This window comes from Aedes albopictus, chromosome 3 (assembly GCF_035046485.1).
Source record: "Aedes albopictus strain Foshan chromosome 3, AalbF5, whole genome shotgun sequence".
Taxonomy (NCBI): domain Eukaryota; kingdom Metazoa; phylum Arthropoda; class Insecta; order Diptera; family Culicidae; genus Aedes; species Aedes albopictus.
In genome coordinates, this window is record NC_085138.1 from 84435461 (window position 1) to 84461639 (window position 26179).

General features: G+C 38.7%; 1 protein-coding gene across 1 annotated transcript in view; it reads right to left on the reverse strand.

Moving 5' to 3' along the window:
* Positions 1-566: 566 nt before the first annotated feature.
* Positions 567-26179, reverse strand: part of LOC134289826 (organic solute transporter alpha-like protein) — a gene marked incomplete at its 3' end in the record, with an annotated part of 35184 nt that continues 9571 nt past the window's right edge. Inside the window, 3 exon segments of the mRNA XM_062856406.1 lie at positions 567-673; positions 1325-1476; positions 1558-1843. Coding sequence (XP_062712390.1) covers positions 567-673; positions 1325-1476; positions 1558-1672 — 374 coding nt within the window.

Sequence of the window (26179 nt, forward strand, 5' to 3'; positions counted from 1 at the left end):
GGAATCTTTAGAGGTGTCTATAAGCAATACTTATAGTATTATTTTAACAAATCTTTGGTGGAATTCCTAAAGAAATCAACTGAAGAAGTTTTGAGAGAATCCTGGAAAATTTTCATGGTGGAATTTCTGAAAGATTTCTTGAACTGGAAGATTACATGGAGGAATTTCCGAACACATTTTTGCAGAAATTACTGAAGAAGTCCTTCGAAACCAAAACAATCCGCAGAAATTCCTGAGAAATCCTTGGAGTACTTTCTAACTAAAGAAATCTTTGCAGAAATTTATGAGGAAATCCTTGGAGGAGTTGCTGAACGAATCGTTGGAATCATGGTGTTACATTTTTGTATACCTTCTTGATCGGGAAGGGATCCATGAGTGAGTCGCTATTCATGATTTAGAAAACGCTGTCCTAATGTAAGTGTTGTTTACCCAATGAACAGAACAGTGAAGGAATGTTCTTATGATTAATAACCAATCATATACGTGCTTGAATAGCTCCCACCAGTGTACCACCCCGTCAAGGTCACTGTGAAGTATAGAATTAAATGTAAGTGCATAATACCAACCTGTAGAATACGTAGGCACTGATCATAAAGTAGATATGCGATGCCGTATCGCATATGAAGTATGATTTCGGAACGAGTGCGGATATTATCGCCAACGTTGTCACTACCTGTTACCACGTCGGATCCGTCATTATTATCATCATCATCATCATCATCATCATCGTCATAATTGCCATCGGGGTTTATGTGGAGGCGTGGCATGTAATGTACAACATTTGATTAGTACAAACTAGTTAGCTCAATATTGAATCCTTTATGGTGATAAATAAATGTGAATTAGGGTGATCGAAAAAAGAACATTGTTTCAGAGTTTGCATCACATACTGAGAGTTTCAATTTCCATTTTACGATGTATCTCTATTAAATTTCAACTTCGACTCTTGCTTCGACTAGTATAAATTAACACCAGAGTATGAATGTTTAACTTTTGAATAAATGTGACGCCTTATCTCTGATATTATAGGATATTGGTTCCCTTATTAAGCATGTGGCTCCCATTTTCATCCTACGAAAAACAAAAAATTGAAACACTGTTTGTTTTGTTTCATATTTTTGTATTTTAAAAGAACGAAATTAATCGGTGCCGTAATCGCTTGTTTTCGAATAGGATGAAGTTGGAAAGCGTGAGCTTTACTGATGGCACTCACCCTAAATTGTGCAAGGCTGTTCGTCATGAGAAGTTGCTGTTTTTTTCGGCTACCCTAATGTACACCATAGCATGGCAGAGGTTGCTATGCCACATCATTGGCAGCACTTACCGGATATATTATCAGCACCACGATGGTTTTGGATTTGAACCGCTTGGGTGTGTACCGTAGCACCTGTCGGATGTTCTTGCCGCATATCACAAATGTCGCGAAGCTAAGTACGATGGTTATGGCTATGATCACAGTAACGGCGGTGTCCAATCCTGCAACGGAATTGAATAGCTTTTTTATAGCGTTGACATATACGAGAAAGGGATGGAGGACATATCCAAGTATCCAATTACCATTTAAATATTGAACAACCGTTGGTAGCTCAGTGGGACACGATCTGGATAGAGCTACCGTCGTCGACCGGTTGCCGGTCCATTCCTCGTCCACTACGATACTATCGTTATCCATGGTGAAGGCTTTTGAAAAGTGCACAGTGCAGATACAGGTGAGGGTGCGAGACAGGAGACGACAGAGGTCTCAGCAAGATTCAACCGGTTGGGAATGGTTCGGGCTGCTTCAAATCATTCTGCTACACGTGTCCGGCGGATGTCCGGCTGTTGTCTCTCGTTGTCAATCTTGCTGAAACAATAAAGTGACATTTTGTTAGTTGATCAGAAGACCTCGGACGGTAGCGTCATTACACGCTCAAGTTCTCTACGGTATTGCAAGCATCAATTTGCATCTGTTCCGTTCGTTTCTTGGGTGCATTCCTTCAATCAATCAATCAACCAACGCGCAATAGTTGAAATTAGGGTGAGGGAACAAGTTCTGTTACACTGTTCACATATTTTCTTTGAAACTTAGATATACATTGCATTATCAACTATGTATCACCATGTAAATTTTATCGTAAATTGAAATATTTACCAACTTTGTGTCATTGTCTTCCATACAAAATAGACCCATAACGAAAATCGGCTCCACACCCTACTATGTAGACTGTTGCGCGTTGATTGATCAATTAAAGAAAATTACTCTAAAGCAATGAGTGGAGCAGATATGACGGGATGATAGAGATCCCGATAGGTTGGCGTGGTTTGAGACACTTTCTTTGAAGCTGGGTATCAATTTATGTAGCAAGTTTATCATTTCGTATTCTGTTAACTGGACGAGTTTTATAAAATTGAACGAATAACAAAATCTTTCTAACACCTATGTCCAATTTTTAATAAAATCCCTTTATTTTTAACCGATAGAAGTTTTCAACCTTTTCAAAGTCGAGATCTTTTGTGTGTTTCTTCAACACCTTCGGGTTCAAAAATAAGCATTTTTCATAGAATAGATAACCATATAAAGGGTGAAACAGGCAAAAATTGGTCACACAAACTTGAAAATTACTGATTTTTTCTTAAATTTTATTTTTGTATTTTTTTATTTGCATCAATTTTTGCATATGCATTTTTTATGACCAAAAAGTTCGTCATTTTGCCTCTAGCCTTACTTTTGACAAGAGCCTAAGCAGAAAATCATTGAAAATTTAAAAAAATATATGTATCTCAGAAACGGTTTGTCCGATTGATGTGCTGTCTTCGGCAATATTTTAGGCAACTTGTTGAACTATGTGGAGAGCGTATGTACTGTAAAAACCAAATTAATCCACCTAGCGGTGATGGCGTCTTTCTCGTGCCTTTGAAAACCTAATTCAACAAAACTCAAATGGCATGTTGATGAATATTACACTTTCATACGTTTAACAAAAATCCATTTCATGGGACCAGAAATCATATCGTTTATTTGGCTTTGAATGTTTGAGCCTTAAACTCTTAAATAAGAAGGAATCTTAAATTTTGAGCTGCCATTTTGGATTGAAGTCCGCCATCTGGGAAATCCTGGTCGCCATTTTTGGACTCCATACTCCTTCCCCATATCAGATATACCCATATTAAATGGTTTAGAGCCTTAAACTCTATTAAACAGCCGTCATCTTCAATTTTGAGCCGCCATCCTGGGGTTTAGACCGCCATCGTAGATATTCTAGTCGCCATTTTTGGACTTCGGACATCTTTCCTGTTCTAAAACCCCATATTGCATGGTTTTAGAGCCTAAAACTCCATTAAATAGCTGCCATCTTGAATTTTGAGCCGCCATTTTGAAACTTTGACCACTATCTTGAATATTCTGGACGCCACTTTTGGATTCCAGACATTTTCCCCATATCAAACACACCCCATATTGCATGGTGTTAGAGCCTAAAACTCCATTAAACAGCCGCCATCTTGAATTTGAGTCGCCATCTTGGATTTAAGACCGCCATTTTGTATATTCTGGTCACCATTTTTGGACTCCAGACATCTTCCCCATACCAAATATACCCCGTATTGCATGGTTTTAGAGCCTTAAACTCTATAACATAGCCGCCATCTTGAATTTGGTGTCGCATCTTGAAATATTAGGCTGCCATCTTGAATTTTCGACCGACGTCGTAGAATTTATGGTCACCAGTGATTTCCACACAAAATTCGTCAACCATACTTACAAAAAAATAGCTGCTGTTTGATGTGTCACATCAAAGGGGCTTGATTCAGTTTTATATACGACCAGTCTTACCGCTGCTGGTCCAGATCACTGAAATGGCCATAACTCCGGAATGCCCTGACCGATCCGGACCATTTTAATAGTGATACTTGGAGCGTTGTTATCATAAATTTTAGCATGCAGCAACATAAAGAGAATGTTTTGAGAAGTATGTGCGTTTAAACGAATTTGTACCACTGGTCGTATGCAAAATGGTCATTGTCAGAGGAAGCTCTCAGTTAATAACTGTGGAAGTGCTCATAAAACACTAAGTTTTAGTGTGGCTCCGTGGTCGTGCGGCGAGTGTCATCAAGCTCTTAGTCGCTTCGTGCTGAGGAGCGCGGGTTCGATTCCCGCTGTCAGGAAAAGTTTGCGGCTGTGCCACGGGGCGTTGCATGATAGTCCGTTGCCTAGTGTCTTGCTTCCTTCAAAGAACGAAAAAGCTCACTGGAAGCATTGAACATGTCTGTGTCTAAGCTTGAGATGCAGATTTTGCCCCAGTGAGGACGTTCCGCCAAGAAGAAGAAGAAGGGAAAAAAGAAGAAGAAACTTCGACCCAGTCAGCGATAGACGCAATGTTGCATATTGTTGCTGTACACTGGACAAATTTATCAAGTGTTTTTATTTTTTTTTTATACACCGTTATTGAATACATTCCGTGATATTACCAAACAATAACAAATATCTGCTCATGAATATTCAAGACTGCAGTTAATAACAATCATTCAGATATTATCAAGCCGATAATTTGATACATATGTTCATCAACGTTGCGGCGAGCCATTCAAGCACACATTCGCCTTTGCACAATCGAGAACAAACAAAACGTTTGAAGAGCTTCAACTTCAGCTTATTTAGCAAACCTTTTTTCGCACTCCAGCAACGCGAACCGACAACACTTTGAGTGTGCCTATCCACCGAACTTAAAATATACTCACACGTGCTCCTGTACGGCTCACCAACCACTTTAATCCACAACACCGGGTGTCTGGAGGAAAACGATCGAGTGCGTGACTGACTGAAATCGGCCAATCGTAGTCGGGGCGAGAATGCTTCTGTGTGCTTGACTTTGGCGGCTACCAAAGCTGACGATTAGATTCAGAAATGCGTTTAAAAATGCAAAATCAAGTATAATTGGTCATGTCCCGTAATTAGGGTTGGATAAATTAAACTGTATTGAAAATTCCAACGCATGCAAATTTTTCCGTGGCATAACAACCAAACACGCAAATACGTCACAAAGTCCTAGAATTTAGGTAATTTAGTATATAGTTGCTCCAGTAGGCGGCGCCAGTAATCATGGAACATTTTGCTTCGACAGGTGGCGCGTCAACAGCCATTGCCAGAATTGTCGCGTTCGTGGTTTTGCAATGCATAAGCTAAAAACTATTTCTGGGCTAAGTTTTTTTTTTTTACAATATCAAGAGCTGTTTGATGATAAACTAGTTAGTTCAAGGTTTATTTGCTAGCTGGCGCTAGTATGTCTTAGAAATGGTAAACTTTTGTATCTCGAGAATCAGACCACATAGAAAAATTTCATCGTCGGCAAAGTTGGTCAGAACATCAATAGCTATCCGACAATGAACTAGTTGATTCCAGATTTATCCGCTAGGTGTCATTAGCGAGTCTACTAGTTCATTTGAGCAATGAGTCAAATTCCCAAATTTTGTATCTGGAGAATCAGACCACATGGAAGAATTTTTTCTACGACATCAAAAGCTATTCGATAATGAACTAGTTGATTCCAGGTTCATCCTCTAGGTGGCATTAGTGAGCCTTAGAATTTCTAAAATTCTGTATCTCGAGCATCAGACCACATAGAGGAGTGTCATTTTCGGCAAATTTAATCAGATCGTCAAGAGCTATCCGACAATGAACTAGTTGATTACAGGTTTATCCGCCAGGTGGCATTAGTGAGTCTAAGAAATTCTAAACTGCTGTATCTCGAGAATCAGACCACATACTATGTGGTCTTCAGCAAACTTGATAGGATATCACGAGCTTATCCGATGATAAACTAGTTGATTCTAGGCTTATCCGCTAGGTAAGCTTCTGTAAACTTCTGTATCTCAAGAATCAGACTACATAGAAGAATTTCGTCTCCAGATTGAGGGTCTCCAGATAGCCTAGTGGTTAAGGTTATGGATCGTCAATCCGGAGACGGCGGGTTCGAACCCCGTTCCAGTCGGAATTTTTTTCTTTACTCCCTGGGCATAGATTATCATTGTATAAATTCATGGAATGGCAGGCAAAAAAAGGCCTTCAATTAATAACTGTGGAAGTGCTCAAAGAACACTAAGTTGAAGAGAGGCAGGCAAATTTCCAATGCGAACGTCGGGCCACAAAGAAGAAGACGAAGAATTTGTTCTTCGGCAAAGTTGATCAGATTGATTGATTGATTTGTCTTTATTAAAGAGACTTTCAGCCCTTGGCTTTCTGTTGATCAGAATATCAAGAGCTATTCGATGATACACTAGTTGATTCGAGGTTTATTCGCTAGGTGGCGCTAGTGAGTCTCAGAAATTCCAAAATTTTGTATCTCGAGAATCAGACCACATAGAAGAATTTCATCTCCGGCAAAGCTGATTAGGACTTCAAAAGCTATTCGACGATGAACTAGTTGATTCTAGGTTTATCCGCTAGGTGGCACTAGCATGTTTTAGAAATTGTAGAAAGAAAATTTTGTATCTCGAGAATCAGACCACATAGAATAAATTCGCTATTCAATGATGAACTAGTTAACTCTAGATTTACATATTTGCTTGGTGTTCCTAATGTGTCTGAGAAACTCTAAACTGCTGAATCCTAAAAAAACCACATAGAAAAATTTCGTCTCCGACAAAGTTGATCAGGACATCAAGAGCTATCCAATGGTAAACTAGTTATTCTAAATATATCTGATAGGTGGCGCTATTGAGTCTTAGAACTTCTAAGCTTCTGTTTCTCGAGAATCATATCACAAAGGACAATTTCGTTTTCAGCAAAGTAGATAAAAACGTAAAGAGCTATCCGATGATAAGCCCAGGGCAGAGTTGCCAAATTTAAGGTGTCATGATGCATCACTGAGCTTTCATACGAATCATTGACTTTTTGCTTTTCAATGATTATTTGCCTCGCGTTTTTGAAGTGATAAAAAACTGATAATTCTGCAGTAACGCAGCTGTAAAAGTATCATCACAATCACTGCTAGTGAGTATATAGGATAATACTTTTTCATGCATATTCGCATATTCGCTTTCGTGGCTGAGAATTATCACTTTGAAATTTAGAATCACATATCCAACATGGCTGCCGATGGTGATTATGCCGTAAAAAGCCTTAAATCTGCATATTTTTTGTATAAAAAATCTGTATATCTGCATTTGAACTTGGCTGTATTTTGACTTTGGCTCAAAAATCTGTATAAATCTGTATTTTGTTTCAGAAAATCTGTAAACTAATGTAAAATCTGTATAATTTCTAAGTTTTCAAAAAAATCTTTTATTCTGTATATAAAGATTCTGTATCGGAAAATTCCGTAAAAATCTGTAAAATACAGATTAATCTGTATGTGTGGCAATCCTGGACAAGCCATTTGCTTTTGCACTTAGATTCTAGACATTTTACTTTGAATTTCGTCTTCGGCGAAGTTGATCAGGAGGACATCAAAAGAAATCCGATTCTAGGTTTACCGAATAAACTACAGTGCTACAGTGTAAGCTTGAGTTTATCGAGGATCAGACCAAATAGGGTAAAGACACTAAATAGACTTCGCTCCAAAAGAGTTCTGCTCTTATCTTTGCTACACACCAACATTTTTGAAATGCTTGTAGCACAAAAAATCATCAAAAGAAATAGCTGAATTTCAGAAACATTTTTGCTGAATTTCACCACAACGTTGCTGATCAACTGTCAAAATTGCTAGATGCTTCAGCGAGTTGAAAAACCATTGCTGATACTCAGTAATTCATATTGCTAAATGCAATCAGCACATAAAAATGAGCAAAGTTTGATGAATGCCGGCAAAGAAATGCAGTGTACTTCATCCTTAAAACTGGTACTTGTATAGAGGGAGCGAAAACTGGATCAGTAGAGAAGATTAGTGCTTTTCCTCTAGAAGAATTTCATCTCTATCAAATTTAATCAAGACTTCAAGAGGTAGACTTCAAGATGATGAACTTATTCATATCGAATTTTTCATCTAAGTTGGCCAAGTGCAGTTCGGGCATAACTAGTTTTTTGTAAACCTACATATATTTACCTTATAGTGATCAAGTGATGGTGTTTTGATGCTGGCCCGAAGAAGTCAGCAACAGCAAAAGTTGCTCAGCGAAGTGAAGTTGTTGGTAGCAAACCTCGAAGGTCATTTGAAGAATATTGCTTTGCCAAGTGACTTCTCCAGGCATTCATCTGTGATCAACGATGTTGGAAGAATTTGAAGAAGATTAGCTTAATGTGTGGCTTAAAAGAAAAGCATAAAAAGTATCCTTTTCGAAAGGTGCATCAGCAAGAAGCTATCTCCTTTTCTAAAGCATAAGGTTCCGGGTTATTTGCCCTAATGCCGTTTGGCCGAAAATGAATTATGAACTTAAGTGATAATGCTACTGTTTCTCACATCAATATAACTCGAAAGAACAACCTGTGTTTCAAAGAACGAAAAATCTCTGATAAAATATAGGCAATTACAGCGCCAACTAATGTCTTAATGATAAGACTAGAAAAAAAAAGCCTATGATTAAAAGAAGGAAACATTTCTGATTATCATATTGGCAGTTAGCATGTCACAAAATTCTTATGGATTCCTTTGATTTTAATTTGGCCAAATGACCCATTCGGCCAAACGGCGTTCGGCCAAACGGCATTCAGCCAAACGGTATTCGGCCAAATGATTTGTGTCCGGAACAGTGTGTTTAATGGAAACAGGCTTCGCCATAGTGTGTTATTAGATGTAGGGTGTAAAGCAGCACCAATATTATAGATACCAACTGAGTAAGAAGTAAAATTTCTAAAGATTTTGTAGTACTAATATATACAGTGCAGTGTGGGTCTATTTTTGTGGCCTCTAAATTACCATTATATGAGCGTGCTGTTTTTTTTTGTTTTACAGCATTTTTCGTGAAGTCATAAAAGTGATACTATTGCCGAACCAAAATCCCAACTCTTTTCTAATTACGAGGGCGTCGGTGAGTCGCTGGCATCTTGATGAATAGATATCTCTAACGTGTATCTTATCGTTTCAGAGAGCGATCAATGGCGCTGAAGCCTAGGCTTGTTAGCCAGGACACAGTGTAAATGCCTGTGCCCCATCCATGAAACAAAAAGGCCCATGAAGAGACAAAATCTCTTAGTTCCATCACCCCCAACGTTGGTGTTTAAATATACTAAACACTTCCACTCATACCAACACATCTATATGATTTACTCAAATACACTTACACAATCTAATCTGAATCTTGTCACATCATTCGCTTATAACAAGGCTTGTAATGAACTCCAAATCAATCCCTTCCAAATATTTAACTCCTTGACACCTATGGGGGTGTCGGTGAGTCGCTGACCTCTTGTGAGGTGACATATCATCACATCCCTTCCTATGCTGATAACGGAGAAGGTGGGCGTGGCCAGCAATGAAAGTTTTCATGTCAGTATGAAATTACGAATCACTCCGTTATCGCGCAACGCAAAAACGCAGATTTTTTATGTGCAGTGATTGTTGCTATTCCGTTCAAACGATATTGATAATGTTCTTCAAAAAATAGGCTTCTAACATTTCTGATTTGTTTATTGTGTGTTCAGAAATAGCTGAGAAGTTAGATTGCAGCTGCGAATTGAGTCTTTTTCGGTCTGCTAAACCATCTTAAGTATCCTAGGCTGCAAACAAAAACGAAAATTTGTTTTGTACAATACGTTGTACGAGCCTGAAACAATGAAGCTGATTGGACAGCCTTTGGAGTCTTCCAACGTAAAGTGCTGCGAACAATACTCGGTGGTAAACTGGAGAACGACATCTGACGGCGTCGTATGAACTACAAATTGTACCAAGTATGTAAAGATGGATATAGTGAAGCGCATAAAACACGGCAGGCTACGGTGGGCTGCGCATATAGCTCGTATGCCGCAGGAACGACAAGCTAAAACTATATTCATCCGGGGCCGTCGGTTTCGTGGTAGCCCGCGTACACGTTGGCTTGCAGTTGAGGAGGATCTAAGCATACTAAACGTTCAGGACGACTGGAAGCGATTGGCCCATGATGGCAGAGACCACTGGTGATTGCTTCATTCGGCATAGACTCACCGCTACGAGTTGTAGCTCATCAAGTATCAAGAATGTAAACATTTGCAACTGACTGAAAATTTCAAAAACTCCACGGCTTAAAACTGGCCAATTGTTGGACACTCCATGCTTTTCTTATGAGATGTGCAACAAGTTTTTAAGATGTGGAACAATTGGCGGTTCACCCTACTACTCAATTGATCATTTAGGTATTGAAGTCATGATATAACATAACACAAGTCTGAACAAGTCGTTAGGGGCTGTCCATTAATTACGTAAGGAAATTTTTGCGATTTTTCGACAGCGACTCCCCCCCCCCCCTGTAAGATTTTTTGTATGGAAAGCCAAATATTTTTGTATGGCGCGTAAGATTTCTCAAACCCCCCCTCCTCCTATAAACCCTTACGTAGTTAATGGACAGCCCCTTAGTGTGACCAGGTTTGATCAACAGTTTGACCGGTTCGAACACTTTCCGCTGTATAACTAAGATGAGAAAAACTTAGATGAGAAAGTTTCTCGATTGGTAGCGATCGTTATATGTACTGTTCTTATTCTAACGTATGACAATGATCTTTTCATTTAGCCGCGTACTTAACCACCAAGCAGAAGGAGACCTCGACCGAGCTTCTTCAAATGAAAGTGAAGCCGTTCATAGCATTAGTATAATGATAAAACTAGAACGTGCCTAGCTTTCGATAGACCTCCATAGCCACTCGATCGATCAGGCCAACCATCGACGGCACCAACCAAACAGTGTTTGTTTACAAACAATCCGTTTAGCGCTTGTTTCAATATCTAACCATGGCTGACGAGGCGTCGCGCGTGCCGGTTCGAAATAAATGATGCTAATAGGTCTCGTTCATACATAGTCGCAGTGCGAATACAGAACCAATAATGTATGTTAGGTGTGTAGCCAAATGGCAAAAAATCGATCACCGTCGTCGTCGTCGGCGGAACTACACCGGTGAAACGTGCCTCAAAGTGATGATCACCTACGGTATGATGTGACCGGCGGTGATATGGGTTTCTAATGACGACCGTGTCATTGAACCTTGCATATCAATCATATTGATTCGGTAGAGTTTCACAGCGTTGCTTACCGGTACTACGTAGTGGTCAGTCAACGATCACACACGGTGAGAATGCGAGGTGCATTTTTAATGTTTTGTGGGTAACCTTTTTATGGCCAAGCAATCACCACCGGTAGCGGTGCGGTGGTGACAAGTCAAGGAAGTTGAGTGCACGGGAAATAACGACGTCATCCGAAACACGTAATCGATTGATCAAAAGGAACTTTGCTGGCACGTGTATTCTGATCGCTATGATCAAGGGTAATCAAAGCAGTATCATTGGGCTGTGCCAGAAACTTTACCAATATTAGTCGTTTCTATTCTACCTGCAGTTCCGATACCTCGGGAATGTCCATTACTTTCGACATTGACAGTCCACCTTATCGGTTGTGCTCCATGTTAACTTGTTCCATCAGGATCTCTTGCGAATACAATATTTTCGAGGTTGCTATTCGGTATTCTGACAACTCATAGCATTCTTCCGATTACGATCATTTTCTGGATGCTGAGTGCTGGGTTCGCCGTTTCCGCAGCGAGCTCGTAATTCATTCTTATTGCTCGAACCCCCCTAGAAATTGCAAATGCATGTCCTCTTCGAGTATAGTTCAAGTCTTATGTTCATGGAGGACCACCGGTTCTATGCGCGTTTTGTACATTGTCATTTTGATGATCGCATTTTCTAGACACAACATCAACATCCACTGATGAGTCTTCGGATTTCATGACTCGTCAATCGTTAGTTGATGCCATGTCTCAATCAGTTTCACCTACCAACATGCTTGCTATTTTCTTGCCATTCATGTGTTCGTCGAAATGCTGCTTCCACCTTTCGTTTCTTACACTGTTACTCCCTTAACCCGCACATTTCAACTTTAATGATTTGAGCTTTTGATAGAACTTCCAAATCGTAAGCCGTTCGTGTTGGTTAACTGGTAGGCACTGAACTTTTCATTCGTTGGTCTGGATTAGCTCTACTAAGCGATTAGATCTCCTAAAAAGCCCTTTGGTAGAATATACATTTGGCCAAATCAAGCTGTTTCCGAAATCCGATGAACCATTCAAATGAGTATTTACCAAAAATTAGAAAAACAAAAAAAAAACTCAAAGGGAAATAACCGGTACCAACATTCAAACCGAACACAAATTTTGAGTTATGCTTTCAAAGTTCAAGTGCACGATCATCGATGACGACGACCGACGGCGTGGTTGTCGTCGCGCGGCGTGCGTATGCGCACAGAATCTTGGCTCGCGCGCAAATTAGCTATACACACAGCACAACGTAAAAAAGGAAAATGTTCAATGCCAATGTCGAATGGTGGCGTTGCGGTGGTGCGTAAGTTTGTTGATGTTGTGGATTTCCCATCAAACGCACATGCACACGCACGCAGTTCGGATACAAACGATGACGAATTGATTGCAAATGAATGGGGCTTAGCTCAACACAAGACGATCAGTTACTGGTGAGTCAAATCAGCTAATGCCTTTAACTTGTTGCGATTCTGGTCTACTTGATAAATTTGACTATATCTTTTTGGATGTTGTTTATGTATCCTGTGGAGTGGAGGAAACTTTTAGCAAAAGGTGTCTAACTCTAGCCTTCGTTAGTCAACCACACCTGTTCGGGTGCAGATGCTAGTTTTAGTACATGGGCAACACGAAACGAGTTGTGGCTTGTTCAATGATGGTCTATTTCAAAGTTGTTGACATTGAAATGCGTCTAACACGATTGTTGACAGATATAGAAATTCTACGGTTTGCGACAGTCCGAGTGCTGTGAGGATAAGTTAGCTTTCGAGTCTTTTAGTCATGCAGATTTGAAATTTGATTCGAATGGTTTTTGACCAACTTTTTAAGTTTTGGATATTAAAAAAAAGTAAAGCATAATATTGGAATAAACAACAGCAATTATAAATATAAACTGGCGAATAGTTTGACAACATATACCGATCATTAGCTCGATCAATTAATAGCCGAAATGAAAATGGCCAGTGGTCATAGATAATAACAACATATTGTAAAGTGTAAGGCTGATACAAATTTTATTTTGACTTTTTGTCTCCCCCCCCTTCAAAAATTTTTGGTTGGATTTTGCATTTTGAGGGGGCAGATAAAACAATATTTATCAAAATTTCGAGTATTGCTCAAAATTCTTCAACAAATCCGATGAGTTTTTAATATTTTTCAAATTAAATGCTTTATTATTTTTATCCCCCCCTCGACCAGTCAAAAAGTGGTGGGACAAAAAGTGAAATAAATATTTGTAACCGCCTAATTGAAATCAGTCCAGTAATTATCGAAAATGACAAAAGGCTATCGCGTTATTGGTCGTTAAAAAACAATTAACAGGGTTGTTTGACAAACTCACGGCGAACGATGTTGTGGAATTCGTGAATGCGTTGACAACTGTTTCATTAAAGGAATTGATACATGTCAGCCGTTAGTGTTATATGAATAGTGCCAATGTTATATGTAAAGTTAAAACTCAATATTTTTTTATCTGTATTAACGAGATTTTTAGCCCTAGGCTAGTTCATCTCGGGACCCACGCTTTACTTCCCTTCCGAAGGAAGAACTCACATTTTGCGAGTTTGTCGGGAGTGGGATTCGATCCCAGGTCCAAAAACTCGATATGGTTACTTTTACTTTCTGTAGTCTTTTAAATAATAATTACCTAAAAACGACTAAATCGAGAAGTCAAATTAAGCTATGAACCAAATTGTTAAAGATAATTATTCCTCCCTATTTTGCACAACTTGGTGCAGAGTATTTGGCAAAGAGTAAGACACAAGCGCAGACGCTAGCCAGGGTCCGTGGTGCAGTGATCACACGTTTACATCGTAAACGGATGGTCATGAATCTGATTTCCTGGTGGTTCAATCCCCGGACCGTACATTTCCTCCTACTTTGTATCTTTCTAAATACTTACTTCCTCTCTACATATACAACTCATGTATATGTCCGTTCATAGCTATCGCTAGAACCATAAACGGTTAAAATGCCGTTTCCCATTCTTCCAACTTTCACAGCATAGGGGTAGGCGGGGCAATATGGACACCCTAAGGTTTTTGCCAACTTTACCTGGCAAGATGTCAAAAAAGTTTAGTTTTTTGATACATGTATCCTTTTAAAGTCTATTAAGCATCTATTGCATAAGAATGCTCACGAAGAAAAATGATTTATCCACTTCAAAAAATGTTATGAAAAATGTTAGTTTTTCATGACCGTCTTCAAGCATACGGGGCAGAATGGACACCCCCATGGGGCAATATGGACACCATGAGACTTTTACGAATTTCATACATTATTTACACCTATAAAGTCATTTCATTACAAAACAACTATTATGGATGAATAATACGCCGAAGTAGTTCATTTTTGTTCAGTTAATTTAAATTCAGGCTGTTTTGGATAAAGCTTCGTTTTTGTCGACATGTACAGCTGAGCCTAGAACAACTATTTTCCACTGCTGTCGTTTTTTGGCCAATTTGTTTCACCCTATGTCTACTATAGTGAACATTTAACCGAAAATATTCTGAAATCGAAGAATTTGGTTGGTTTGTGATTTAGGTTATATTTTTCCCTTGCCGCTTCTTTCGAAAAGGTGAGTGTCCATTTTGACCCGGCAGCAGAAGATATTTCCAAACTTGATTTTTGATATAATAAAGAAGAAAATATAAACATGTTAAGCATGTAGATACAGCAAAACTACTTGCATGTGTTCTAGAAATATCAGGTTTTAATCGACCTGCAATAAATTAATCACTAAATATTATTTTAGGTGGTGTGAAAATTATAATTTCCATGCACAAAAAACGGAGGACGCAACTTTTTCGTGTTAAATCAAGTATATTTTAATTTCGAATCATGTTTCGAATGTTTCTTTCCTGAAACTACGTTTTAGACAAATGGACTATATTCTCCATTCATTAAAAGTTCAAAAAAGTTCGCATATTTCAAAATATTGAGGGTGTCCATTCTGCCCCGGGTGTCCATAATGCCCCGCCTACCCCTAGTGTCAATCTATCAGATAACGCCTACGAGTTACGCAATCCAGCGAACTATGCGGTATTGTTTTAAGTATGTTTTTAAGTCTATATTCATTAAGACAATTTTTATGTCAGATGGATCAAATCAAATATATAAATAAATAAATAAATTAGCTGCATAGTAATAATAAAACTAATCTATCATCTTACGTCTGGCATCCACACAACAATTTGTGAACCCTCTGCCAACCACGTCTCACCAACACTTCGACATCCACATGAATTTATACAGTCGCAGAGGCATATTTGGTCTGCTGTGGATACAAACGATTGCAATCATCACTTGCTTACCATTCCCCACATTGACCTGCAAGCTGACGTGGCAGGCTCAATTGTCGCCTAAAAATAGAATATCACCAAAATGCACACACTAAAGATGCCTGCTAGTCTCCGGCAAATATCTAATTGGTTCCTTGTGTGAGTGTAGCTGGTCTGGCGTTATTGGAGTAGCATCTACGGGCGGTCAATCAAGCTCAAGCTCAGTTGCTCTTGCCCTCGATAACGATTGGCACTGACCATCTTTAATTCTAATCACTCACGTAGCGCTCTAGTGGACAATAGAGCTGTAAACAGAGATGAACAATGGTGAAGATTGCACCTCAGCAGGCACAAACACAAAACAGTAGGGTCGTGAACAACAGGGGCCTGAAAATATTCGCACTACTTTACTTGAGACTGTGAGTAAGCGAAGCTGACATGTATGTAGTCGCCTGTGATTTTGTTCTTATGATTGGAAAAAAATGTGTTTTATGTTCAGAAATATTTTGTCCTTGCTTCAATCTTATAATAATAAAATTTGTTATAATTTACTTTTTTACTAGAACAAATGCAGTTATTTTTTTGTACGTTCAGCTCTTATTCCCAACAAAACAAAAACAAAATTTGCTCTTCATCAATAACCTTTTCATATCATTATCTCTGACAAAACAAGGAAAAACGAAAAAAATTATCAATAACAAAATAAGTTAAGATTACAAAATATGCCGTTGGGATGTTGTTGTACTCGGGATACTCATAAGAACTTATTTTGCTATGATTACATATTTTGTTATTATTCAGTTATTTATCGTTATTCAATAATAACTTAGAAATAACAAATTTCACAATTATAACATTTTTTGTTCTTGATGAGTTTTTTTTTTCTTCTTTTTTCACATAACCTAATTTACAGCTCTTTTGCGCACTAGGGCACTGGGTGAGCGATTCCAATTGGAAGCTTTACTTATAATTTGTACAGCGCCAAAATGTATTCTATTCTAATTCTACTATATCCAACTGGTTGCCGTTGCGCTGCTTTCACTTTCTATCCTATCATGGTAGAATGATGAGCACGAGGAAGCTGATGTGTGGCTGTTGGTTGTTCCTGCTACCAGTACGATTGGGGTCCATTATGAGTTGCTGTTTGCCGATGTCCAAGTATCCGGGTGCATTTGAGCCATTGGTTCAGAAGAGGGTCAGTGTCAGCTGCTCTCAGGGGGAAAGAGCAACTGACGAAAGTGTCGGGGCTGGGATCGAACTCATGACCATCTGCTTATAAAGCAAACGTGTAGCCACTACGCCACGGGCCCCGGCAGACGAGTTATTTGGTGTTATTCATAAATAACAAAGATTTTTAAGTACAAGATAACCCACTCTTCCATTTCTCATACTATCTGTTGGCGAACAGATTCGTTCGATGACAACGCCACATGCAGCGGGAAATCGAACCATTTGAACAAAAATAATCGAGTAAGCTATGGTTTTTGCTGTGTAGTAGACATCATTTGAGAGAGACGGAGGTTGACGTAGCAAAAAGTCAAAGTGCTTTGAAACAGACCATAAAACTCGTTTTGTTTCTGGTGTTTATGGGAATTATCGTAAGCTTTTTTTATAAACCGTTATGTTGGTTGATGCACGGGGTGAGGTCCGGACAACTTACACTGTGGTGATCATCAGAACATTCACTGAATTAGAAGTACTTCGTAGACACATTTTTGGTAATCTCAGCCTACACCCCTCTTCCCTCTCGTAGATTTTTGTCTATGCAAAATTTTACGAAATTTGTATGGACCGTAGACTTTGGCCAGACCCCTCCCCTCCCCCAACAGAGTATACACTCCCGTTCAAAAGTTTGGGGTCACCCCCTCAAAAACATGTCATTTTTTTAGGCCCATATCTCCGCCAATTTGCGTCCGATTTCAAAACCCTAGGTTTCATTCAAAAGATAATAAGTCAAAGAAACTTTGAACATGATTTAAAAGAAACTATTTCAAAAAAATTTGTATGTAAACTTAACCCAAAACTGCCAAATTTTCTAAAAAATGAATATAAACTTACGGCAGTGTCGCTGGAAGTTGGGTCGACCAAATTTTAAGATGAGAGCGGTAATATGACCCATTTTCTATTAGCTTTCAACTGCTTTTTACAGAACTTAGCTAAACAATCTAGAAAAAAAGTTATTAAGTAAATTAATCCTTGATGTCATCGACCAAAAGTTTGGGGTCACCCCTCAATATGATGTATCGGCCAAAAGTTTGGAGTCACTTTCGTAAAACATGGAAAAGTGATTTGGTGATATCTTCGTCATTTATAGTTAAATTTTAATTCTTTTTGGCTCATTTCAAAGATAATTAACTAAATTTACGTTTGATGTCTTTAACTTAACGTATTTAACGATTTTTGTATATAAAAATGTTGTATAAAGTAAGCACATTTTACCACGCTTCAAAAAATGAGGCAACTTTACGATAAGTTTTAGTATGTAAATTTCAACAAATATGTGTGGTTCAATGTCTATGCAGTAAGTATAATTCATTTTGTTTCAAATAAGCCAAGAAGAATTAAAATTGAATAAAAGATGACAAAGATATCAACAAATCACTTTTCCATGTTTTACGATAGTGACCCCAAACTTTTGGTCGATGACATCAAGGATTAATTTACTTAATAACTTTTTTTCTAGATTTTTTAGCTAAGTTCTGTAAAAAGCAGTTGAAAGCTAATAGAAAATGGTTCATATTACCGCTCTCATCTTAAAATTTGGTCGACCCAACTTCCAGCGACACTGCCGTAAGTTTATATTCATTTTTTAGAAAATTTGGCAACTTTGGGTTAAGTTTACATACAAAATTTTTTGAAATAGTTTCTTTTAAATCATGTTCAAAGTTTCTTTGACTTATTATCTTTTGAATGAAACCTAGGGTTTTGAAATCGGACGCAAATTGGCGGAGATATGGGCCTAAAAAAATGACATGTTTTTGAGGGGGTGACCCCAAACTTTTGAACGGGAGTGTATGTAGTTTATGGACAGGCCCTGAGAAGAAACTTCAGCGATCTCGGTTGGGATGTGAGTTTTTGCTATGCCAGAGACTAGTTCTGGCTACGCTAAAGCTTGGTGTAAGCATTTACATAAAACTAATCGAAGAGTAACACATTTCAATCTAGTTGCACTCACAACTTGATGTTGATGGAATATCCCTCGATAAAGTTGTCTCAAGGAAGAAACCCTTGTGGAACATGAGCTGGAGTAGCTTTTTTTCTGTTAAAGTAATGTTCCCACGAAAAACCGTGGCCTTCCCTGGGCTTTAAGTAAGCGACCCAACGTTATCCAATATAATTTCTAGGTTTACAGTATGCGGCAGGAAAAAATGCGAAAGTGTTTTTCAACTTCAAACCTCATTTTCGTCCATTTGACGTTAACCAATCTATGTTTCAACGTTCCATGATCTCTAATAGGCTAGTTTTCTGAAAAGTAAAATTTAAAAAAATCCATTTTGGTCACTAACATTTACAGGGCGGCGCCTGAAGCTGAAGACAATCAAAAATTTTAAACCGCAGAAAAGTACACAGGTCGCTAAATTTCGTATCTGGCAAAACAAAATTTTTAATTTGCTCTGCAATATCATCAAATATATGTTTTTATTTCATCTAGTATGTGAAACTACATGGCTCTGGATCAGTTTGGTCTGGTTGTTCATCGAATTTAAGCAAATTTTTTTACTGTTATAGCCATTTTGTTTAATGACCATTGGGCGCGCAGTTTTTTGATACCCGCTTATAAGGCTTACATTATCACTTGTTAAACATCAAATATGTTCATTTTTATTTTTCAATGCTAGAATATATACATTGACTGATACACTGTCATGAAAAAATAGTTTTATATATCCCATATTTAATGTGTATAAGTGCCTTGAACTTTTCGCATTTTTTCCTGCCGCACCCTGTAATCACCCAATGTAACACAACGTGACTAACTTCCACAAACAAATGCATTCATGTATTCCACACACTTGGACGTGGCACTACGGAGTACCAAGAAAATGACGTCTGGAACTCGTTCAAAATTTTCATTGTTTATACTTTTCTTTTTCAATCATAGTTACCCGTCGGTTTGTGGCAGTGAATTAGTTCGACCGCGAGTCAAGCGTGTCGCTGCTGTCGGTAAAATGCGTTCGCCAGTTCGGCGCCAGAGTGGGTCATATTCTTAATTTACACAGGTATGTATTTGTAAATAACTTAAAAATTATGAGATGAGATATGATGCCAAAACTTGCTATTATTTTGCACTTGGTTTGTTATTTGACTCTACCCGGTTTGTTACTATCAGAAAATAAATTACAGAAAATTAATTAGATATTGTATTGTAGTTTCCGGAAAAAATACGTTGAAAGGGTCTAATTGTGTTTGGATGCAACAAATTTGCAAAAACATTATTTTTTTACGTTTTTATGGTTTTGGGATCGAAGGGATAATCTGTTTTTATATTTTTATTACAACTTTCAGAAAATTTGGTGAATTTTTGAAACTAAAAGTCTTAACATTCAAGTACATATCATGATATTCGAGGTACACTGTATCGCTGTTCTATTTCTTATGGAATGGCGGTATAGGCATAACCCAACGTTGTATGGGAAAATCATTTTAGATTGCATTACAAACCGGAACAAAGATCCGTTTTAGCGTCTGTAACAATTATGCTAAATTTTGGTTCGGCACGCAACTCTCCGCATTTCGTATTGCGATTGAAATTTGTATGGGATTTAGTATTGTTCTGTGGTAGATAAACAAACTCATCAGCGTATGTTTAGCGCAGCCAAAGCTAAAATACATGGTAGTTTTATTGTCGGGCTTGGTTAAAACAAATATTATCTTTTAACATACATTTAGTTTTCTCAAAATCAGCGCAAAGCTGTACTGCCCTATTCGCACAACAGTCCCATGTGAATAGGAAACCCAGCAAACATGGGACTGTTATGCGAATAGGGGCAGTGTAGCCTGACGATGATATATGCTGTCGATAACACCTAATCCAGAAACTCAATATTTAATCAGCTAACAGTACATTAATCCAATTTTTCGGATTTAGAATGCGCGTACCTGACCGATCAAATATCTTAGATTTGATAAAGACAATTATCAAATCTTAGAAATTTGCCGAGTAGCAGACCTGATCAGTAGATAGGTAATACAAGTTTAATATAAGCTAAATCTAACCTATCGAGTACTTCACAAATGTAACCAATTCAATGAATTAATCAAAAAAAACTCACAGCCACTATGTAACATATAGTGGAACTCCGAATATCGCGACACTTGGTGTGTCTGTAGTTAGTCAAAAATAATAAGACCCGTATTTCATCACCTCGTCAGTGATCAATGACCAGTCATACAGTGACTAATCTCAAGTCAAGGTGGTATAAAAAATCAAAAAATCTTCGTGCCTGTCACACGATACACACATGCAAAATTGTCATTTGCAGAGGAAGCTCTCAGTTAATAACTGTGGAAGTGTTCATAGAACACTAAGCTGAGAAGCAGGCTTTGTCTCAGTGGGGACGTAACGGCAAGAAGAAGACCCAATGACCATTCAGCCTGATGACCATTCGGCCTAATGACCATTCGGCCTAATGACCATTCGGCCTAATGACCATTCGGCCTAATGACCTTCGGCCGAATGGCCTGACACCTCTAAGCAGTTACTTTTGATGAAACCTTAAACGCAAATATTCATATTTTTTAACGCTTGTCGTGCATTGGGGTCATAATGACCCAGATAGGCACGCGGAGCGGGTTCTACGTCAGCGTATAGTGAGTGTTAGCTAATGTACGAAGAAGGTTAAAAAGAGAAGTAAACTTGGAGCTACTTTGTTAAAGATATTATCAAACTTTTATATTGACTGCTTTTGTCTAAGCCCGACTTATAACTTAAACTAGATTCGAAATGAGCAATCGTGTTTCCAAACACAGGGACCTTCGTAAACATAACGCAAAACAGATCGGTTTGCATGCTTAGTTTAACACTTCTCATTTGTCTCAGGGCTTAGGCGTACTTTGTTCGTATCATTCGTTATTTAGTCGATGGCTAAGACAACCACAAGGGAAATAGATTTAATAGATGTTGACCTTAGCATGCATACTTCTTACCAGTTCACTTCAGGAGTGCAAATGGTCCAGATATATCGATACATTTTGAAAATTATCTTGCAAACGATTTCAGAATTACGTCTACATTTCACATGGCATCCCCTATTCATTGTCTTGGCTAATTAGGGAAAGAAAGATGCGCCGCGAAACACCGCACAATGTTGCCTTGAAATTTGAAATCACGCTTCACACTCGCCTGCCTGTACAGCGAATCTTTCCTACCTAGCACTTCTACTGCTCTCGTGTTTCTCACAAATCACTAACAACAATGATGTGCAGCGCATAGATCTTAGCCAAAACACCGACCATTCGTCCGTCGTCATCAACCTTCGAGCTTGATGTACCGAGCTTCGAGCAGACGTGCCCTAAACCAGCAGCACAGATTCGTTTCATATACACTAGCAGCAGCAGCAGCGGCGGGCGCTTCGTTCAAACCGGCTCCGTATCTACTAGGTATTTCTGCATCATAGCCTCCTAGCCCAACGCCGAGTTTACTATAAACTAACCGAGCAAAGCACATAAAGGCGGGATACCACGAGAGCAAGAAATACACACGGAGATCATTCGGTTAGTTTAGTATCCACCTTAGTAAGTGGTTTTTTAGTATGGTCTTGCAAACCTGCGGCGGCGGTTTGATACCAAAGTTATGTCATAGTTAGTTAGTTGCTTTTTGCACCGACCGCTTGTTTGTTTCGCTGGGCCAGTGGTTCTTAAGCTGATTCTGATTGAGGATTCATTTTGGGATAACGCCTAAAGACTCGTTGAAAATCTGAATAAATTTACCTAAGGGTTTAGCTAACAAGTACACTTGATAATTGAGGACTACGGATAAGATTCACATATAATTATTGAATCACACGGTTTTCAGAATAGACAGGAATGTATAACAGAGCATGTGAATCTGTTAGATTATTATGATTGCATAATGTGCATAGTATATAGAACAACCTTATGTACATGGAGAAATCCTGGGAAGAATTTATGTAGTGATTCTTAATGAAATTTCTGGACAGCAGACATAATCTTAAAAAAAATAATAGTTACGGACATTTTAGGTGTACTTTTAGGTGTATTTTCGACGAAATTAAAATAAAGCTATTCTAGTTAAATTGGTGGATATTTTTTTTTGGGTTTTATTACAAATGGCTTTTTTAGGGAATCAGTAGGCACATTGTGGTGGACCTCCCGGAGAAATTTCTAAAACCAATTATTTGTAGATGATTTCCTAGTAAAATTCATGAATTAATTTATGGAAGAATCAAAATTTAAAACCAAAACACAATTTATATAATTCATTTTTAGTTGAAATGCTCAAGTTGAAGTTATCTTTCAAAAAATGTTCTATATATATTTGATACAGAAACTTCACAAGAAGTTCATCTGAAATAAAAAAATCTGAGAAGTTTCTTAATGAATAAACAGCTTTTACAAGAAAAATCTTAAATCAATCTGCCAGCAAATCGTTTAGCATGAAATATTTTAAAAAATATTATAAAAAAATAAATCGCATGGGCTTAGACAGAAATATTTTCAGGAATTACACTATGGATTGTTTAGAAAACGTCAACTCGGAAACATACCAATATTAGTAAGTAGCTTTAGTAATATTCCTTAGGATACTGATTTTTTTTCTACAAGTTCTGTTACTTTAGAGGTTATTTTCAGTGCCTTTATCAGTTTTTGTCTTGTTTTTAAATTTGTTCAGGTACGTCAATATCAACTTCAAGAAATGTAGAGTTTTCCGAAGAAATTCCTTCAAAAATGCCCTCCATAAATTTCCTAATAAATCCACGAAGTTATTGTAAGAGGAATCCCTACATACACTACCCGTCCAGTGCCAGATTTTGGCTTCGGGGTGCCCGGGGCAAACCCTATAAAGTGGGCCCCCAACAGCAAGGTTTTGAAGATTTATATTTTTTTTTTCTTCAATGTTGTGTATCGTTCGTATTTTTTAATTTCTACGAACACGAGTATTGTTGTTTTTCTGATAATCAACCGAAATGATATGTTAGACGTACGTAATGACTGAAGTTCATAGGCACAATTTATGCTGAAAAATGGACGAATTGAGTGGGAAAATTACGAAAAAATCCACGTAGTTCTGATGGGGATTGAACCCACGTCTTTCTAAATTCGCTGAACAGGGCGCGTTAACCATCACTCATCACACCTCACGTTCTTCTTCGCAATTCACCAACTCCATCGGTCCATAGATGTCCACTTTCAACATTCTCTGATAAGAATACCTAGGCATATTGTGAAATTTTATTTGGGATTGCAATATTTTATGAGAATTTCAAGATTCAGATAGAAAAAAAGGTAGGACACTTTAGTAATACATTCTCGAAAACATAAGTGAAACTCAAAATATAGAGATGTTAAACCGCAGATTCGATATGTTTTTAGAAATTAGATTTCCAAAACTGCCCCGAATTTCCGAAACATCTCCTGGAATCATTATCTTCTTTTTCCCATGATAACATCTGTACTCAATGGTTCGGCTGGTTCGGAGGCTTTCAGGTCGGCTCGCAAGGCCTACAGGAAAGCTCTCCGGTCTGCTGAACGATCCGGCTGGAAAAACCTTTGTACAAATGTTTCCAGTTTGAGTGAAGTCAGTCCGTTAAATAAAATCCTTGCGAAATCTAAGGGTTTCCAAGTGAACGAACTTCGTTTGCCAAATGGCGATCTGACTTCCTCTGATGAGGAAGTTCTGGAATGCTTATTCAGCACACACTTCCCTGGATGTGTGGATATTACATCTTCGGATGAACCTGATGTCTTTTCTTGTAGTTACGATTCCTTGGCTTCGGCTCGGAGTGTTGTAACTATAGAATCGATTGAGTGGGCACTTAGGGAGCATCCATTAAGTACGTCACGCAAAAATCGGGAATTTTAGACCCCCCCTCCCCCCTTCGTACGGACTTTTCCTATACCTAACGCATTGCTTGTCACACTTTCACAAACCCCCCCCTCCCCCCTAGGACCGTGACGTACTTAATGGATGGCCCCTCATAGCTTTGCTCCTTTCAAATATCCTGGGGCAGATGGGATTTATCCTATTTTGCTTCAGAAAGGATTTGATCATTTCAAACATGTTTTGAAAAAAATACTTGTTTGCAGTTTTGCTACAGGGTATATTCCCAAATCCTGGCGGGATATTACTGTGAAGTTTATTCCGAAAGTGGGTCGTGCGTCGTATGAAGAAGCAAAAAGTTTCATACCTATCAGTTTGACCTCTTTTCTTCTGAAATGCTTAGAACGCATAGTGGATCATCACATCCGTGATGTTTATCTGGCCAACGTGCCTCTTCATGTGAACCAACATGCCTACCAATCTGGTAAGTCCACTGTGACTCTTTTACACAAGGTTGTTTACGATATCGAGAAAGCATTCGCTCAAAAGCAATCTTGTTTGGATGTTTTCTTAGATATCGAGGGTGCCTTTGACAATGTGCCTTTCGATGCCATATTGGAAGCCGCACGGAGTCATGGTATATCTCCAATGATTTCCAATTGGATTCATCAAATGCTCAAAAACCTCGACATTGCGTCTAGCAGGGATTAGGAAATTGAGTGTTTGTGGATGCCCCCAAGGGGGAGTCTTGTCACCGCTTTTGTGGAATCTCGTAGCAGATACGCTATTGAGGCAACTCAATAATAGCGGTTTTCCTACTTATGGTTTTGCCGACGACTATCTAGCATTGTTAGTTGGTATGTGTATCACCACCCATTTCGACCTGATGCAAAGCGCCCTTCAGGTAGTTGAGGGTTGGTGTCGCCAATATGGCCTTTCGGTTAATCCGAGTAAAACATCTATTGTTCTTTTTACGGAAAGGCGAAGCCGTAATGGCGTTCGACCTTTGCGTCTCTTTGATTCTGAAATCGATGTGACTGAACAGGTAAAGTACGTTGGAGTCATTCTTGATTCCAAGCTTTCCTGGACACCTTACATTGAGTTCAGAATCAAGAAAGCTTGTATGGCCTTCGGGCAATGCCGGCGAACCTTTGGTACAACTTGGGGTCTAAAACCCAAGTGTATCAAATGGATCTACACAACTGTTGTTCGGCCAATATTGGCTTATGGATGTCTTGTGTGGTGGCAAAAGGGCGAAATGAGAACGGTCCAATCAAAGTTAGGCCATGTCCAAAGGATGTGCTTAAGGGCGATGTCTGGAGCGCTCTCTTCAACTCCCACGGCAGCGCTCGAAGTTCTCTTTGACGTTGCTCCACTACACATTCATCTCAAACAAGAAGCACTTTCTTGCACTTACCATCTACGGGTACTCGGTCTACTAGAGGAAACTCTTGTGAACCGCACATCAACACACACCTCGTTGTTTCCACTTTTGGTGAATTGGGACAAAATTGTCCTTGCTCCAAGTGATCTTACAATTGCTTGTAATTTTCCATATAGGACATTTTCCACGAAATTCCCTTCCCGGGAAGAGTAGACATCTGGATATCTGGAAAGAAGTATTTCAGACGGCATCGTATGTTACACTGATGGCTCTCTTCTCGAAGGTCGAGCAGGGGCTGGTGTTTATTCTCGTGAGCTAAGACTGTATCAGTCTTACTCACTTGGTAGACACTGCACCGTTTTTCAGGCCGAAATCTTTGCTCTTATGTG